General features: G+C 38.9%; 1 protein-coding gene across 3 annotated transcripts in view; it reads right to left on the minus strand.

Annotated features, from left to right (window-relative positions):
- Positions 1-17513, minus strand: part of LOC134529819 (farnesol dehydrogenase-like) — a 41903-nt gene that overhangs the window by 8982 nt on the left and 15408 nt on the right. For all 3 annotated transcript variants that reach the window (XM_063364299.1, XM_063364300.1, XM_063364301.1), the window contains exons 3-4: positions 6386-6515; positions 3306-3435 (exon numbers count right to left, since the gene is read on the minus strand). In XM_063364299.1, coding sequence (XP_063220369.1) covers positions 3306-3435; positions 6386-6515 — 260 coding nt within the window. The remainder of the gene's footprint in view (positions 1-3305; positions 3436-6385; positions 6516-17513) is intronic.

The raw sequence follows: 17513 nt of genomic DNA on the forward strand, positions 1-17513 counted from the left end.
TGAGCTGAATCGTGTAACAAGCTGTACTAGAATATTATCAATAATTTCAAAATACAGTTTTCTGTAGCTAGCTTCTGGATCATTTTCCTCAGATGTACGCCTTTTCTTAGTGGGAGGGTCATCTTTGAAGATGGACCAAATTGTTGAACTGAATGTGATTCTCTTCTCAGAAATTAATTTTTCTGTTTCTTTCAGTTTTTGAAGGCAATAGCTAATGTCGAAAGTTTTTGCTTGAATAATCTGAAACAATGCATCTGTGATGGAAAATAAATCAGAAAACACATGTAACATAAAATTAAAATTGAATTCTTTTAATGCAGCTAGGAAGCCACGCGCAGCAATGTAGGTTTCATTATCCCATTCATCAGGACTTTCGGTTATGTTTTCGAAAAGGCTTATCAGATCTGATTTGTTTTCAAAAATCGTATGAACTAAGCGGGAATTATAATTCCACCTTGTAGGACATACTTTGGGAAATCGTTTGCTCACAAATTTGTCTAATGCCTGTGTTCGTTTGGTAGAATGAGAGAAGAATGAGGCAAACCCACTTAATGTTTTGAAAAATATCTTACAATCAGTAATGTTGTTGAGTGATTGCGAAAGCACAAGATTGAGTCTATGCGCACAACAATGTATGAATATAGCATTATCATATTTTTCTCTCACTAATTTTTGTAGCCCATTCAGATGACCAGCCATAACAGCAGCTCCATCGTATGTTTGAGATACCAATTTTTCACCACAGTTATACTCATCTACTAACTTAAAAACGTGCTCTGCCAGTGCTTTTGCTGATCTGTTAGAACTAACGTTTGTAAAACCGAGGAATCTCTCTTCGATGTTACCCTCGTTCGTTACATACCGCAGTACAGATGCAAGCTGCGACATGTTGGCAACATCAGTCGTTTCGTCAAGGATTAGTGCTACAAAAGGAGTCTGACTAACTTGTGTTTTAATTTCCGTTACAATCGCTTCGGCAATACTTTCTATTATGTCATTTTGTATGTTACTAGACAAGCCTGTGAAAACCTTAGAAGTTTCCAAATGTGAGGCTAATACTGAATCGTAACTGCTTAACAATTTCACTAATTCTATGTAATTACCGCAGTTTGAGGAACATTCTTTTTCATCGTGACCTCGGAACGCAAGCTCTTGTCGCCCGAGAAACATAGTGACATCAATCAAACGTTTCAAAACTTCTCTGTTTCGGTCCACAGCCTCATTGTGTTTTTGACATCAGCGCGGAGTTGTTCGTTTAGATCCAGATCAACACGACTGAATCCAAACATCTTTAGCTTACAGACGGCTGATAAATGTGTCTGCGAGAGTTCATGTCTGTGAGCTGCTTTATGAAAATTGTTCATGTCACTAAAACCGCTCTTATTCCAAACTCCTTTCTCATTAGTAAATATTAAACAAGGCCAACAGTACAGTTTTAAAGTTTGTTTACAAGCAGTAAGCCATTTGTGCGAACTGTAAAAATTAGATTTGAAGTGTCTTTTGCACTGCACACCGCTTGATTTAGCATTTGTTACCATACACGACATGTCTGGCGTGGGTCTACCTTGCAAAATTAAAACTCGTTTTTGTTCGAAACTTTTAGCACCAAAAGATGAAACAAGTAAATTTTCTACCACGCAGTCACAAGCGCGTCTGTTTCCTGCCGCTCCTTCCCCTCCTGAACTGCACCCTGCGACAGCTTCGTCCCTCCGCACTCCCCTTGAATTCCCCTCCATGGCCAGGGCCCGCAGAATAGACTGTTGGTTCCCTTGGCCAAGCCTACCGCAATGCTGTAGCTATGTGGCCACTTTTGAATTTGACGATACTCTTCACCAAAAACTTGGGACGTAAGAAGTATTATAAAGTACGTATTCTTACCGCAGTAAATCTGTTTTCAGGCTGTCAGGCGAGTTATTTTACGCAACGCGAAGCACACAATTTCTTTAGAGAATACACCAAGCGGCACGCGATGGAACCAGCTGTCTGGTTTGGTTCCCCAGGTCGGCGGCCGAAGCCGAGAGCTCACGGAAACACCCGAAGGCGAAGGGGGAGAGATCCGATAAGGAGTCGGCTACCAATGAAGGCTCAGAAGGCAATCGAAGCATCCGGGGAGGGGGGGGGGGGGGGTAAGATGTGGGAGCGGGGAAGGCAGAGAGAGAAAGAGAGGCGTGAGAGAGATAAAGCTATAGCTGGAGAGGTTCTACGCGCGAACACGCCTACACAAAGTGTTACGGCTAGCTGTTCAAAAAATACAAGTTAAATTATTTACGATAGTAGACAAGTAGTAATATATTTATTTTATTTATTTGTCAGCAGCAGGGAACCAATGGTTCCCTTGGTTCCATGGAATATTCGCCCCTGGTTTTGATAGTAGTGGTGGGGTAAGTCTGCTTTGTGTCGTGAAAGTGAGAGCTTACTGTGTGATTTTTCATAGTTGCATACCTCGGGAATCAAACCAAAACTCTCATTTATATTAAATTGTTAAGAAACATGTAATTTTTAATAATACTTTATTGAATATTTTTAATGCAAGATGATGGAAACTAAGAAGGCAGATGGTCAGGGTTTACATAACCCAGTCAAGAATATCTAATATGGCGGCTGTGACGTCACCAATACAAGATGGCGGCCGCGCAAGGACTTGCTTTGCACTCCTCGAACCCTACACTTAGCACCTCACCAGTGCCTGTCTTTAGACCTTCAAAGCTATTGCCTTGATCATATGGTCGATATAAGTCGGCCATCACTGTTTCAGACACTTTATAACATATTCCACAGTAACTACTAAATAAGTATGGTATTATGATCATCACTTATACTCTTTATCAGATTAACACATAAAAACTACCAATGTTTGGGAACATTCATATATTTTTTTAAGAAATACGAAATGGAGAAATGGTGAAATTGTGTTTTGGGTCGTCGCAGGGGCGTAGCCGGGGGGGGGGGGGGGGGGGGGAAGGTTTAGGGGTTCTAACCCCCCCTCCCCTTAGCACCAAATCTTTAATTAATTTCTTATTCATCACTCAAACAAATTTCATATTAAAATTAATAAAATTTTTACCATTACAATATTTAAATTTAAGTACCGAAAACTGCTAAAATAGCACTATTTTACACCTTAAAATCCAAATTTTCCCGGAGGAGGACCACCCCCACCCCCCGCTTTAATACAGGGGGGGCCATGCTTCTTAACACCCCCCATACAGAAATCCTGGCTACGCCACTGGGTCGTCGTTCTTTGTGACGTGTGATGTGCATGTAAAAGGCCCGAATGTGGTGAGTGATGGCATGGAAACACTGACCGTCACCCTGATGCCAGACTTCAGGCACGCCAGCTCCTTCCTGAGGCCTTCTGTGAGCGCCGTGACCCCGTGCTTGGTGGCCGAGTAGAAGGCGATGCCTGGGAAGTCCACCACGGAGTGTCCCGCCACGCTGCAACACCAGCCAATCACCAGGCACTCGTCGCTGTTTTCGCAAGCTGCAAACCGTTTGTACGAGGCCTATTTTTCTTCTTCATAAAACACGTTAGAATACAAACAAAAGTTATACCAAAAACTATAAACAAATGAAAACGTGCTCTTGGTTCACGCCAATTTCGAAAAATAGCATGGCCTTTAAAGTTAAAAAAAAATTACAAAATAAACACATATTTACTTGATACAAACATCAGCAGCATTAATCTATAGTTAAATTATTAATTTATTTATATCATGACACAAAAAATAAATTAGTATAAGGTAATCAAGTTTTTTTTTGTTTGCTTGCGAGGCGCAGGAGCGAAGCAACGACCCAAGGTGTTTAATACGTTTTCAAGACTTAATAGTCTTTTAAATGATGCTTAAATAACCTAATCAAAATTGAATTTAATTTAATTTTTTATAGATGTAAAAAAATGCACTCACGTGCATAAAAATAATAAAGGATATTTTTTGAAAGGATTTTCTTTACGAAACACACCTTAAATAAAATATATTTTACTTTTACTAAATATTGCTATATAAAAAATTGGAAGATGAACAAACGCAGATCATTTGAGTGCCGACTCGGGGTTAGTGAGTCTGTAATAGGGACTGAGCGGTTTTATGAAGTTTTGATGATCTATGGTGCGGTGGCTTCCATGGAGGAAGTATCCGTCACCATTTAAATTTTTTTCCCTTACCGGGTTCGAACTCAGGACTCCATGATGTAAATGTGTTTTAAGTAAAATATTATAAAATTATATTAAAATAATTTTTTGTTAAATTTCAAGTTTTCCCCGAATTCATAGCTAAATAATTACGGATTTCCAATATGGCAGACAATATTACACTGCGGATTTATTTTATTGCAATTTTATTAATTAAATTATTTGTTAATTTTAAAAATGTTCCCATTAAAATAGGATAATAATTACGAATTTTCAATATGACGGCCGTAACGAAAATTGCAACGGTGACGACATAACTCAAAATGGCGTCCATGACATTTTTATGGCCGAGGTCATGACCTCAGCGGCTTAGGGCAGCTTTTAGATGGGGATTTTAAGCCGCTTTGCGGACTTTTCAAGCATTTCACATTTTTGAGAATTAAACTGGGAAATTTTATCTCAAAACGGGAATATTTTCCTCAAAATAGGGAAATTTTTGTTTTTATGATTTTTTGAGATTTGTAGCGGATTTTTTGTCAAAGAAAACTGGAAATGTTGGCTGATTGTGGCGAATTTAGGGTAAATTTGGCAAATTTTTAGTTTTTTGGGCAATTTTTGAAGGTCAAGGTCAAAGTAATTCAAGATGGCCACCGTGACGTCACAATCCAAGATGGCGGTCGGCTCCTCGGCTCCTGTCCTGGTCCCTGGAATCGAAGCCCCTTTTATGTACCACTCACGACACTCCCCGCCCGCAGGCGCCTACCGCCTATTCGCAGTGTGCCGAGTGAAATATCGTACAGTGTGTGGACATTATCGCGCCGTGTATGATGTAGGGCGGTAATACCAGATAATGTAGAATAGTTGGAAAAAGTTTTTTTTTCCCATAATTCGAAAAAAAATCGCAAGTTGCCGATGTTCAAGTTTTTTGAGTTTTTAAAAATCTAGTATCACTTTATGTGATGAAATCTTAGGATCATTTGTGTTTCAAGACAATTATTAACTAATGCGCAAAATACATTAAAACATTATTTTATTTACATTTTAATAATGCATTAGTAATAGGTATTTGGCAATAGTAAGGTAACATTTACATTTCATTTAAGACGTTAATAAATAACACATGGCTTAATATATAATAATTACTTGAAGACATTCTTTAAAACACGGTAAAAATTGTACGATAATTTTCTTCGTAACACGATGACGTAAAAAAAACCTCTCTGATGTTGTAGACCTTAACTTTAATTAATATTGAAAGCTGTTACTTTAAGAAACATAATCAAAACATTCCCATTTCACTTGGAATTACACGGGAATCCTACTTTTCACAGACGAGAGAGCCAAACACCTGATAGTGCATCTTCGGTTTTTTTTGTTCATTGTAAATAAATATGGCGGTGTTGATAAAAGGATACTAATGGCCAATTAGGTTAGGTTGGCTACATTATAAATACTTTAAAAACATCGTAGACGGTTGATTTGGTTAGGATAGCTACATAAATGATACGGGGAAAAAAGCATGAACTTCGGGGAACTTCGGGTTTTGGCTCTCTCGTCTGTGAAAAGAAGGCTTCCCGAATTGCACCACTGTTTGTAACGAAAACGTACAGAAACCACTAGTCTTTGTCGTAGCGCTGCCTACTACTGCCGACTAAAGCACCAGGGTGTTGCACTAACTCCTGGTGGACGCTGTACATCCCCCCTCCTCCAGCCACAAGTTTCTCCCCTCCCGCCTGGGACGTGGGAAGCCTACGATTCACTCGTCCTTCTGGACATACCCGAATACTCACGTAGTCAAGCCTTCTTTCAACAAATGAAGATGAGAGAGCCAAACTCCCGATCGTGCATCTTCGGTTTTTTTTTGTTCATTGTAAATAAAAATACAACTCATGATAACTAATGGTCAAATAGGTTAGGTTAGCTACATTATAAATACTTTAAAACATTGTGGACGGTTGATTTTGTTAGGATAGCTACATTAAAGATACTGTGAAATCATGTAAACGGTTTCCCCCAAAATAAATACACCTGTTGTGGTACGAAAAAAAAAAAAAGCGAGCATGAACTTCGGGTTTGGCTCTCTCGTCTGTGAAAAGAAGGCTTGCCAACGTGAGTATTCGGGTATGTCCAGAAGGACGAGTGAACCGTAGACTTCCCCAGGGAGGGACGGGACGGGACTGGTTTTCACGGTCGCGCAGTGGCTGGCACCCGTGGCTCAAGCCACAGCCACAGTCTCAGGGTGAACCGGGTCCGCACCTGTTGATGTGCACGATGTGGCCGTCGTCCACAGATCTCTCCTTCATGGACTGCAGGGCCTCTCGCGTGCAGATGCTGAGCGCCAGCAGGTTTACTTCGAGCAGCTGCCGCCATTGCTCCGTCTTCCCGTCTGCACGCACCACACACGTCAAACACGGGAAGCCTTCATCTCACACACGAGAGAGCCACACCCGAAGTTTATGCCCGCTTTTTCCCCCCCCCGTTCTATCTCATTGTATAAACCGGTGTGGCATCAAATTTTGCGGTCGATTAGGATTGGTCAGCTACATTATAAATACTTTAAAACATTGTGGATGGTTTGTTATATTAGGTTAAGTATAGCTACATTAAAAATATTGTAAAATCATTTTATGGTTGCTTAGCAAATAACTTTTTAAAATGTAGCTATCCAGGGCTAGGAAACCGTTTACATGATTTCACAGTATCTTTAATGTAGCTATCCTAACCAAATCAACCGTCCACAATGTTTTAAAGTATTTATAATGTAGCTAACCTAACCTAATTGACCATTAGTTATCATGAGTAACAATGAACAAAAAAAAAAAAAAAAAACCGAAGATGCACGATCGGTTGGTTTGGCTCTCTCGTCTGTATAAAAAAGGCTTCCCGTCAAACACCCCAACCTGAAGCGATGCCGTGTGATTCATTTGTTTCTCTCTAACAATCCGTGTCACTAAATTTGCTTGGCTTGTGCATTCCAGCCAAGCCGACTCAGACCAAAGCCATGCAAGCCTGCAAATTCTGTTTTTAAGTGAAACTTCTTCACAGCCGGTAGACTAAGTCGAAGAGATTAGGTCATCAGGACATCGCTTAAAAAAAAAAAAAAAGGGGGGGGGGGGGGTGTTTGTAAAGTCGGTTTACGGACGATAATTTTACGTGATAACCTCATAAGAAAACATTGATGAAAAATTGCGTACTTTTTAATTGTCCAATATTATTTACAGTTTTTGCAAATTTAATTTAAATGATTTGTTTAAATATTATCACGAACAATTAGTTAAAAAGCCCACCTTAACCTGTTTGATATTATAGAAGATTTTATCGCACGGTGGTTGGCCGGTTCTTGCACGCTCGGCTCAGGCGGAACGTGACATTTTTTCGTGCGCGCAGCCGGCGTTCATCGATTTATAAGACGTTATCACGTCAAAAAAGGAAATCGCATTAGGGAAACGCAGCTAAAAACACGCTGTGAAGCACTACTGGCTCTGCGGCGGCGGCAGGCGGTAGAGGACCAGCGCGGGAGGTCAGCTAATATTATCTTTGAAAGATTTGTGCAATGGGAGTGCATGACTTGATGTAAGATTTTGGACACACGCCATTGCTAAAAACTTTTTCTGTTGAAGAAAAACTAAAAAATAAAAATAACGAAATATTAAATAAAACCAAAAAAAAAGACAAAAAACACAAAATTAAGCAAAAAATTGCTGTTGTCAACAAGGATATAAACACCACAAAATATTCCGTGACAGGAATATGGTCAACAAAACAAAGAAAAACAAAGAAAAATGTACTAAGAGAACGAAAAAACCCACAAATGAAGACGACACAGAAATATTGAACCCAAAAAAATTCAGCACAACGGTTGAAACGAAACAAAACACCACAAAACGAAAAGACGAAACAAACACAATAGTTTTCCAAAAAAGAATAGAACGATAAAAAATAACCACAAATGATGACAGCAAAAAAATATGAACCCAAAAGAATTCAGCACAACAGTTGAGACGAGACAAAAAACACGATAAAACGAAAAAGACGAAACGAACACAATAGTTTTACCAAAACTAATGGTCATCAGTCCTTCACGTCACGACGATAATAGCCAATCACGTGTTTCCGGGAACTGCTCTAACCTCATTACCCGCGCGTCGCGGAAGCCGGTGACCCTTTTAGGTCTCCACCGCGCCTCGCTGGCAGTAGATGGCCAATCCAATTATTGTAAGCATATTACAAATTTCGTCCTTATGAGCAAACAATGAGGGCTGATGAAAAAAGAACGGTTATCAACTACTATCTCTACTTGGAAGCTATTACAAAGCACTGAGAACGACGAAACTTCAGATGTGTGGTAAGAAACCGGGACTGTCTCATTTCAGCCTGTCAGTCCGAACTCAAGGCCGAACGGTGCGTGTACGGTGTTTCAGGGGAATTACTCTCTCTGCTTTTTTTAAATCCTTTTTTTTTTCTCTTTGCTTCTCAATTATACTTATGTTTGTCCTTGAGTTTCCACGCTCGGCAGGTTCCACCAATTCCTGTTTTATTTTATTTTTTACACTTCTGGCAATAATTGTTTCTCAGCAACATGTCTTACCCAATTCTGGCAGTGACACACTAACTATGAAATAAAATACAATAACTAATACGGTAACATTATTATCGGCTACCTCCTGAAATGGGTAAAATTTACTTTTAATGCCGTTTATAAAAATATGTAAATAAATAATTTTAAATTCGTCCAGCTTCCGATAGAGATAACCATGGATAGGTATAATTGTCTACAGAAACTTTAAACATATCTGCATGCTAATATATAACAGTAGTATATAATAGGGGCGCCGGGCGCACGGCTTCTGGCTGTGGTGCCGGTGCCGGTGTCCGCCATCTTGGATTGTGACGTCACGGCGGCAAAAATTCCTCAAAATTCCTCAAAAATGACTCAAAATGACTCAAAAATTCCCGTTTTAAGAAAAAATTTCCCGTTTTCGAGGGAAAAATTCCCGTTTCGAGGGAAAATTTCCCGTTTTATTCCTCAAAAATCCCAACGGCTAGAAATGTCCTGATAGAGGCTTAAGCATCCTTAACTCAAGCCTCAGTTAAGCCTCTATCAGGATGTGACCTTGACCTTTGACCTTGACCCCGGCGGCCATCTTGGATCCGCCATTTTGGATGACGTCATTTCGTTTTCTAGAAAATTCCGGCATTGTGTTATCCGCCATATTGGACGATGACGTCACCGTTGCAATTTTCGTTACGGCTGCCATCTTTAACTTTTTTATTTATTATCCGATTTCAATGAAAAAATTTTTAAAATTTATTAAAAAATCCATTTAATAAAATTTTAATGAAAAATATTTAAAAAATATATTTTTACGACACGGAGTTCGGAGTCCTCGGTTCGAACCCGGTGAGGCCAAAAAAATTAAAAATGGCGACCGATCCTCCTCCCGTGGTGACTTTTGGCAGACTGACTCCCACCACTTTTCTTAAAGCATATATATCGTCACCTAGTATGACGTCATGTCCGCCATCTTGTCTTCGATGCTGGAAGCCATCATCATCATTGTATCGTCGACGAGAGTGCGCTGACACCATGTTAGTTTAGTTCGTATCCGCTAGAGTGCAGTAATCATTTATTATTACTGTGACACCCGCCATCTTGAAATATGGCCGCCATCTTGAAAATCCGTAATTATTTAGCTAGAAATTCGGGAAAAATTCCAAAATTCATTAAATAAATCACTCATTAACTTACATATTGATTCGATCCGCTCCAGTCCTTGGTTCGATCCCTGAATGATGCAAAACATTTAATTTTATATAAAAAATAATAATTTCAATAAACCATGTTCAAAATTCTTAAAGAGACTTTAAATCCTCTACTACCATCATCCTATCAGACACCAAGACCACCATATTGGAAATTCGTAATTGTAATGCTAGAGATTCGGGAAAAAGTTCAAAATTCATTAAATAAATTTGTAATCTATATACTGATTGATTAGATCGACTAAGGTCCTTGGTTCGATCCCTGGCCGATACAAAACAACTTTAATTTTAAAAAAGTACCAGAAAAGTGTAAGGTTCGAGAAATAAAACACCTCAAAGTCTATTACAAACATAATATTTATTACACAATTTCTATCCTACTACAGAATCACTTGCGAAAGCCAACAACAATCTTATAAACATTTAGCCCTGCATAGACGTGCAACGACTACTTCTTAGCTCCAAATGGCTCCCAAAGCTCCAACAGCCTCCAAATGCTTAACACAGCTCCAAATGGCTCCAAATGCTCCAAACGGCTCCAAATGCTCCAAACGGCCTCCAAATGCTTGACAGCCTCCAAAAAAAGGCTCCAAATGCTCCAATAGCCTCCAAATGCTTAACACAGCTCCAAATGGCTCCAAATGCTCCAAACGGCCTCCAAATGCTTGACAGCCTCCAAATGCTTAACACAGCTCTAAATGGCTCCAAATGCTCCAAACGGCCTCCAAATGCTTGACAGCTCCAAATGTCTCCAGCAGCTCCAAATGCTCCAACAGCTCCAAAAAAAGGCTCCAAATGCTCCAACAGCCTCCAAATGCTTAACGGAGCTCAAAATGGCTCCAAATGCTTGACAGCTCCAAATGCATAACACAGCTCCAAATGGCTCCAAATGCTCCAAACGGCCTCCAAATGCTTGACAGCTCCAAATGTCTCCAGCAGCTCCAAATGCTCCAACAGCTCCAAAAAAAAAAGGCTCCAAAAGCTCCAACAGCCTCCAAATGCTTAACACAGTTCCAAATGGCTCCAAATGCTCCAAACAGCCTCCAAATGCTTGACAGCTCCAAATGTTTCCAGCAGCTCCAAATGCTCCAAATGCTTGACAGCTCCAAATGCTTCAAAAGGCTCCAAATGCTCCAAATGCTCCAAACGGCCTCCAAATGGCTCCAACAGCTCCAAAAGACTCCAAATGCTTCAAAAGGCTCCAATTGCTCCAAGAGCTCCATCTCCAATTGGTTCCAACTGATTCCTATTACTTTTATCGAACTTGGCATGATTACTAACATGTCTTTATCAGTATACATTTTGACTGGCAGTGGTAACGTTTTTTTACACCTTTAAGTTATAAGTTTTATTTAGAAATCAGATTTCGATAAATGATAGCTTCCATCTGGAAAGAAAATATATTAATTTATCTTCAAGTTTATACACATACATTTAATTTAATCCATTATTGTATGTAGCCAGCTTCCCTCAGTTCTTTGAGTATGAAGAATATTTCTTTAATGTTCGAATAGTTTCCTGCACAAAGCGATCCATGTAGTAGTCGTAGCCTGTTAACCAATATGTTAGGATCTTCCCATGAGGTATAATCAATCTCTTCTGCTGCCTTCATCATCCTTGCATGTTTATAATAAATATTATCTCTGATGTTTATCGTTTTAACACCAACCACAAGGTCACTTTCGTCATCTTGCCAGTGATTATCACAAGCTTGATCAGGATAATTTATTTTATTATGCCGTTTCCATCGTTTTGGTCTCAAACCACCATCACAGTCTTCGCTCTTGCATGCTTTTGGTGCTTCAGTACAGTACTCAATCATGTCAGCCTCAGATGTGTCACCACAATCTTCAATCATGCCAGCTTCTGATGTGTCACCACAGTCTTCAATCATGTCAGCACCACAAACTTGATCAGGATAATTTATTTTATTACGTCGTTTCCATCGTTTTGGTCTCAGACTGCCATCACAGTCTTCGATCTTGCCTGCTTTAGGTGTTTCAGTACAGTACTCAATCATGTCAGCCTCAGATGTGTCACCACAATCTTCAATCATGCCAGCCTCAGATGATTCATCAAAGTCTTCGACCTTGTAAGCTTCAGGTGGTTCTCCATCTTTCACATTTTCATGGAGACGACTAGATATTGGAGTAAATATATTTTCATTTCTAATGTGGTTACAACTTCCTTCGTTTGTTTTAAATTTTAAATTATTATCTTGATCTAGATCAGTAATTTTAGCATTAGCTTTTTCGCCTTCGTTCCTCTTCCGCGATGTTGTAGCCCAGTCTTCGTTATCTTTATTCATCTTAATTGTACAGGTCTTGTAATGTCTATCCAAGTAATATCTTCTACCAAAGGATTTCTGACACTGACTGCAATGAAATGGTTTTTGACAAGGACCCAAATTACACTCGCTTCTCTCATGTCGTTTAGCATTCTTTCTCAAGGTAAACACCTTGCTACAGTATCTACAGTGATGACGTTTTGATACAGCAACAAATCCCGTTTCAGGATTCATATTAGTTATTGAGACTAATGCCAGATGCAAACTAAGAGTTTTAAATTAGATATATTACTTAAATAGAATTTTTTAATTATTTCATCAGCGAGAATTAATTTATCTCATTCAAAGGTACTTGTTGCAAGTAGTTCTGCTTTTCAACAACAGATGTCGCCACATGTTACTTGCAGGTAAATAATATTTAGTTATTTTATGCGGGATGCGGGATGCTCACTAACGATCGCAAAAGAAGGATGGCTTCGCTAGACTCCAAGGAGAAGGAAGTTCGTCCATCCTGTTAGTGCTTCTTAGATTTCTCAGAGATTATTTGACTGAGTAATGATATTTTTTTAAATTTCCACCTGATAAAAATATTACAAGTGCTGATTTATTGGCAGAATTTCAATAATTAAATGCGACCTTGAATAAAAAATGACATGACTCATTAAGTAAAAAAAATTCTTCATGCAGAGATCAATTCCTCATCAGTAACCAGAAGCACTCGGAGAAAACCATCAGATGTCTAGTCAGGAATAATCAGAAGCACCCAGAGAAAACCATCAAAATATTGTCAAGAATAATCAGGAGCACACGGAGAAAACTACCATAATATTGTCAAGAATAAACGGGAGCACACGGAGAAATCCACCATAATATTGACAAGAATAATCAGGAGCACACGGAGAAAACCACCGCAAGTTTTCTTTGATATCATAAAATTTCAGGAAAAAAATAATACTAAAAATAAAAATAAATTAATAAAAAATTAAAAAAAATAAAATAAAAAAAAACATAAAATTCTGCTATCTTTGTTCAACAATGAGAAGTTCACAAGCTAGCAGAATTTTATGTATTTTTTTTATTTTTTATTTTATTTTTTATTAATTTATTTTTAGTATTATTTTTTTCCTGAAATTTTATGATATCAAAGAAAACTTGCGGTGGTTTTCTCCGTGTGCTCCTGATTATTCTTGTCAATATTATGGTGGATTTCTCCGTGTGCTCCCGTTTATTCTTGACAATATTATGGTAGTTTTCTCCGTGTGCTCCTGATTATTCTTGACAATATTTTGATGGTTTTCTCTGGGTGCTTCTGATTATTCCTGACTAGACATCTGATGGTTTTCTCCGAGTGCTTCTGGTTACTGATGAGGAATTGATCTCTGCATGAAGAATTTTTTTTACTTAATGAGTCATGTCATTTTTTATTCAAGGTCGCATTTAATTATTGAAATTCTGCCAATAAATCAGCACTTGTAATATTTTTATCAGGTGGAAATTTAAAAAAATATCATTACTCAGTCAAATAATCTCTGAGAAATCTAAGAAGCACTAACAGGATGGACGAACTTCCTTCTCCTTGGAGTCTAGCGAAGCCATCCTTCTTTTGCGATCGTTAGTGAGCATCCCGCATCCCGCATAAAATAACTAAATATTATTTACCTGCAAGTAACATGTGGCGACATCTGTTGTTGAAAAGCAGAACTACTTGCAACAAGTACCTTTGAATGAGATAAATTAATTCTCGCTGATGAAATAATTAAAAAATTCTATTTAAGTAATATATCTAATTTAAAACTCTTAGTTTGCATCTGGCATTAGTCTCAATAACTAATATGAATCCTGAAACGGGATTTGTTGCTGTATCAAAACGTCATCACTGTAGATACTGTAGCAAGGTGTTTACCTTGAGAAAGAATGCTAAACGACATGAGAGAAGCGAGTGTAATTTGGGTCCTTGTCAAAAACCATTTCATTGCAGTCAGTGTCAGAAATCCTTTGGTAGAAGATATTACTTGGATAGACATTACAAGACCTGTACAATTAAGATGAATAAAGATAACGAAGACTGGGCTACAACATCGCGGAAGAGGAACGAAGGCGAAAAAGCTAATGCTAAAATTACTGATCTAGATCAAGATAATAATTTAAAATTTAAAACAAACGAAGGAAGTTGTAACCACATTAGAAATGAAAATATATTTACTCCAATATCTAGTCGTCTCCATGAAAATGTGAAAGATGGAGAACCACCTGAAGCTTACAAGGTCGAAGACTTTGATGAATCATCTGAGGCTGGCATGATTGAAGATTGTGGTGACACATCTGAGGCTGACATGATTGAGTACTGTACTGAAACACCTAAAGCAGGCAAGATCGAAGACTGTGATGGCAGTCTGAGACCAAAACGATGGAAACGACGTAATAAAATAAATTATCCTGATCAAGTTTGTGGTGCTGACATGATTGAAGACTGTGGTGACACATCAGAAGCTGGCATGATTGAAGATTGTGGTGACACATCTGAGGCTGACATGATTGAGTACTGTACTGAAGCACCAAAAGCATGCAAGAGCGAAGACTGTGATGGTGGTTTGAGACCAAAACGATGGAAACGGCATAATAAAATAAATTATCCTGATCAAGCTTGTGATAATCACTGGCAAGATGACGAAAGTGACCTTGTGGTTGGTGTTAAAACGATAAACACCAGAGATAATATTTATTATAAACATGCAAGGATGATGAAGGCAGCAGAAGAGATTGATTATACCTCATGGGAAGATCCTAACATATTGGTTAACAGGCTACGACTACTACATGGATCGCTTTGTGCAGGAAACTATTCGAACATTGAAGAAATATCCTTCATACTCAAAGAACTGAGGGAAGCTGGCTACATACAATAATGGATTAAATTAAATGTATGTGTATAAACTTGAAGATAAATTAATATATTTTCTTTCCAGATGGAAGCTATCATTTATCGAAATCTGATTTCTAAATAAAACTTATAACTTAAAGGTGTAAAAAAACGTTACCACTGCCAGTCAAAATGTATACTGATAAAGACATGTTAGTAATCATGCCAAGTTCGATAAAAGTAATAGGAATCAGTTGGAACCAATTGGAGATGGAGCTCTTGGAGCAATTGGAGCCTTTTGAAGCATTTGGAGTCTTTTGGAGCTGTTGGAGCCATTTAGAGCTGTGTTAAGCATTTGGAGGCTGTTGGAGCTGTTGGAGCCATTTGGAGGCCGTTTGGAGCATTTGGAGCATTTGGAGCCTTTTGAAGCATTTGGAGCTGTCAAGCATTTGGAGCATTTGGAGCTGCTGGAAACATTTGGAGCTGTCAAGCATTTGGAGGCTGTTTGGAGCATTTGGAGCCATTTGGAACTGTGTTAAGCATTTGGAGGCTGTTGGAGCTTTTGGAGCCTTTTTTTTTGGAGCTGTTGGAGCATTTGGAGCTGCTGGAGACATTTGGAGCTGTCAAGCATTTGGAGGCCGTTTGGAGCATTTGGAGCCATTTGGAGCTGTGTTATGCATTTGGAGCTGTCAAGCATTTGGAGCCATTTGGAGCTCCGTTAAGCATTTGGAGGCTGTTGGAGCATTTGGAGCCTTTTTTTGGAGCTGTTGGAGCATTTGGAGCTGCTGGAGACATTTGGAGCTGTCAAGCATTTGGAGGCCGTTTGGAGCATTTGGAGCCATTTAGAGCTGTGTTAAGCATTTGGAGGCTGTCAAGCATTTGGAGGCCGTTTGGAGCATTTGGAGCCATTTGGAGCTGTGTTAAGCATTTGGAGGCTATTGGAGCATTTGGAGCCTTTTTTTGGAGGCTGTCAAGCATTTGGAGGCCGTTTGGAGCATTTGGAGCCGTTTGGAGCATTTGGAGCCATTTGGAGCCATTTGGAGCTGTGTTAAGCATTTGGAGGCTGTTGGAGCTTTGGGAGCCATTTGGAGCTAAGAAGTAGTCGTTGCACGTCTATGCAGGGCTAAATGTTTATAAGATTGTTGTTGGCTTTCGCAAGTGATTCTGTAGTAGGATAGAAATTGTGTAATAAATATTATGTTTGTAATAGACTTTGAGGTGTTTTATTTCTCGAACCTTACACTTTTCTGGTACTTTTTTAAAATTAAAGTTGTTTTGTATCGGCCAGGGATCGAACCAAGGACCTTAGTCGATCTAATCAATCAGTATATAGATTACAAATTTATTTAATGAATTTTGAACTTTTTCCCGAATCTCTAGCATTACAATTACGAATTTCCAATATGGTGGTCTTGGTGTCTGATAGGATGATGGTAGTAGAGGATTTAAAGTCTCTTTAAGAATTTTGAACATGGTTTATTGAAATTATTATTTTTTATATAAAATTAAATGTTTTGCATCATTCAGGGATCGAACCAAGGACTGGAGCGGATCGAATCAATATGTAAGTTAATGAGTGATTTATTTAATGAATTTTGGAATTTTTCCCGAATTTCTAGCTAAATAATTACGGATTTTCAAGATGGCGGCCATATTTCAAGATGGCGGGTGTCAGAGTAATAATAAATGATTACTGCACTCTAGCGGATACGAACTAAACTAACACGGTGTCAGCGCACTCTCGTCGACGATACAATGATGATGATGGCTTCCAGCATCGAAGACAAGATGGCGGACATGACGTCATACTAGGTGACGATATATATGCTTTAAGAAAAGTGGTGGGAGTCAGTCTGCCAAAAGTCACCACGGGAGGAGGATCGGTCGCCATTTTTAATTTTTTTGGCCTCACCGGGTTCGAACCGAGGACTCCGAACTCCGTGTCGTAAAAATATATTTTTTAAATATTTTTCATTAAAATTTTATTAAATGGATTTTTTAATAAATTTTAAAAATTTTTTCATTGAAATCGGATAATAAATAAAAAAGTTAAAGATGGCGGCCGTAACGAAAATTGCAACGGTGACGTCATCGTTCAATATGGCGGATAACACAATGCTGGAATTTTCTAGAAAACGAAATGACGTCATCCAAAATGGCGGATCCAAGATGGCCGCCGGGGTCAAGGTCAAAGGTCAAGGTCACATCCTGATAGAGGCTTAACTGAGGCTTGAGTTAAGGATGCTTAAGCCTCTATCAGGACATTTCTAGCCGTTGGGATTTTTGAGGAATAAAACGGGAAATTTTCCCTCGAAACGGGAATTTTTCCCTCGAAAACGGGAAATTTTTTCTTAAAACGGGAATTTTTGAGTCATTTTGAGTCATTTTTGAGGAATTTTGAGGAATTTTTGCCGCCGTGACGTCACAATCCAAGATGGCGGACACCGGCACCGGCACCACAGCCAGAAGCCGTG

This window comes from Bacillus rossius, chromosome 2 (genome assembly GCF_032445375.1).
Source record: "Bacillus rossius redtenbacheri isolate Brsri chromosome 2, Brsri_v3, whole genome shotgun sequence".
In the NCBI taxonomy this organism is placed as follows: domain Eukaryota; kingdom Metazoa; phylum Arthropoda; class Insecta; order Phasmatodea; family Bacillidae; genus Bacillus; species Bacillus rossius.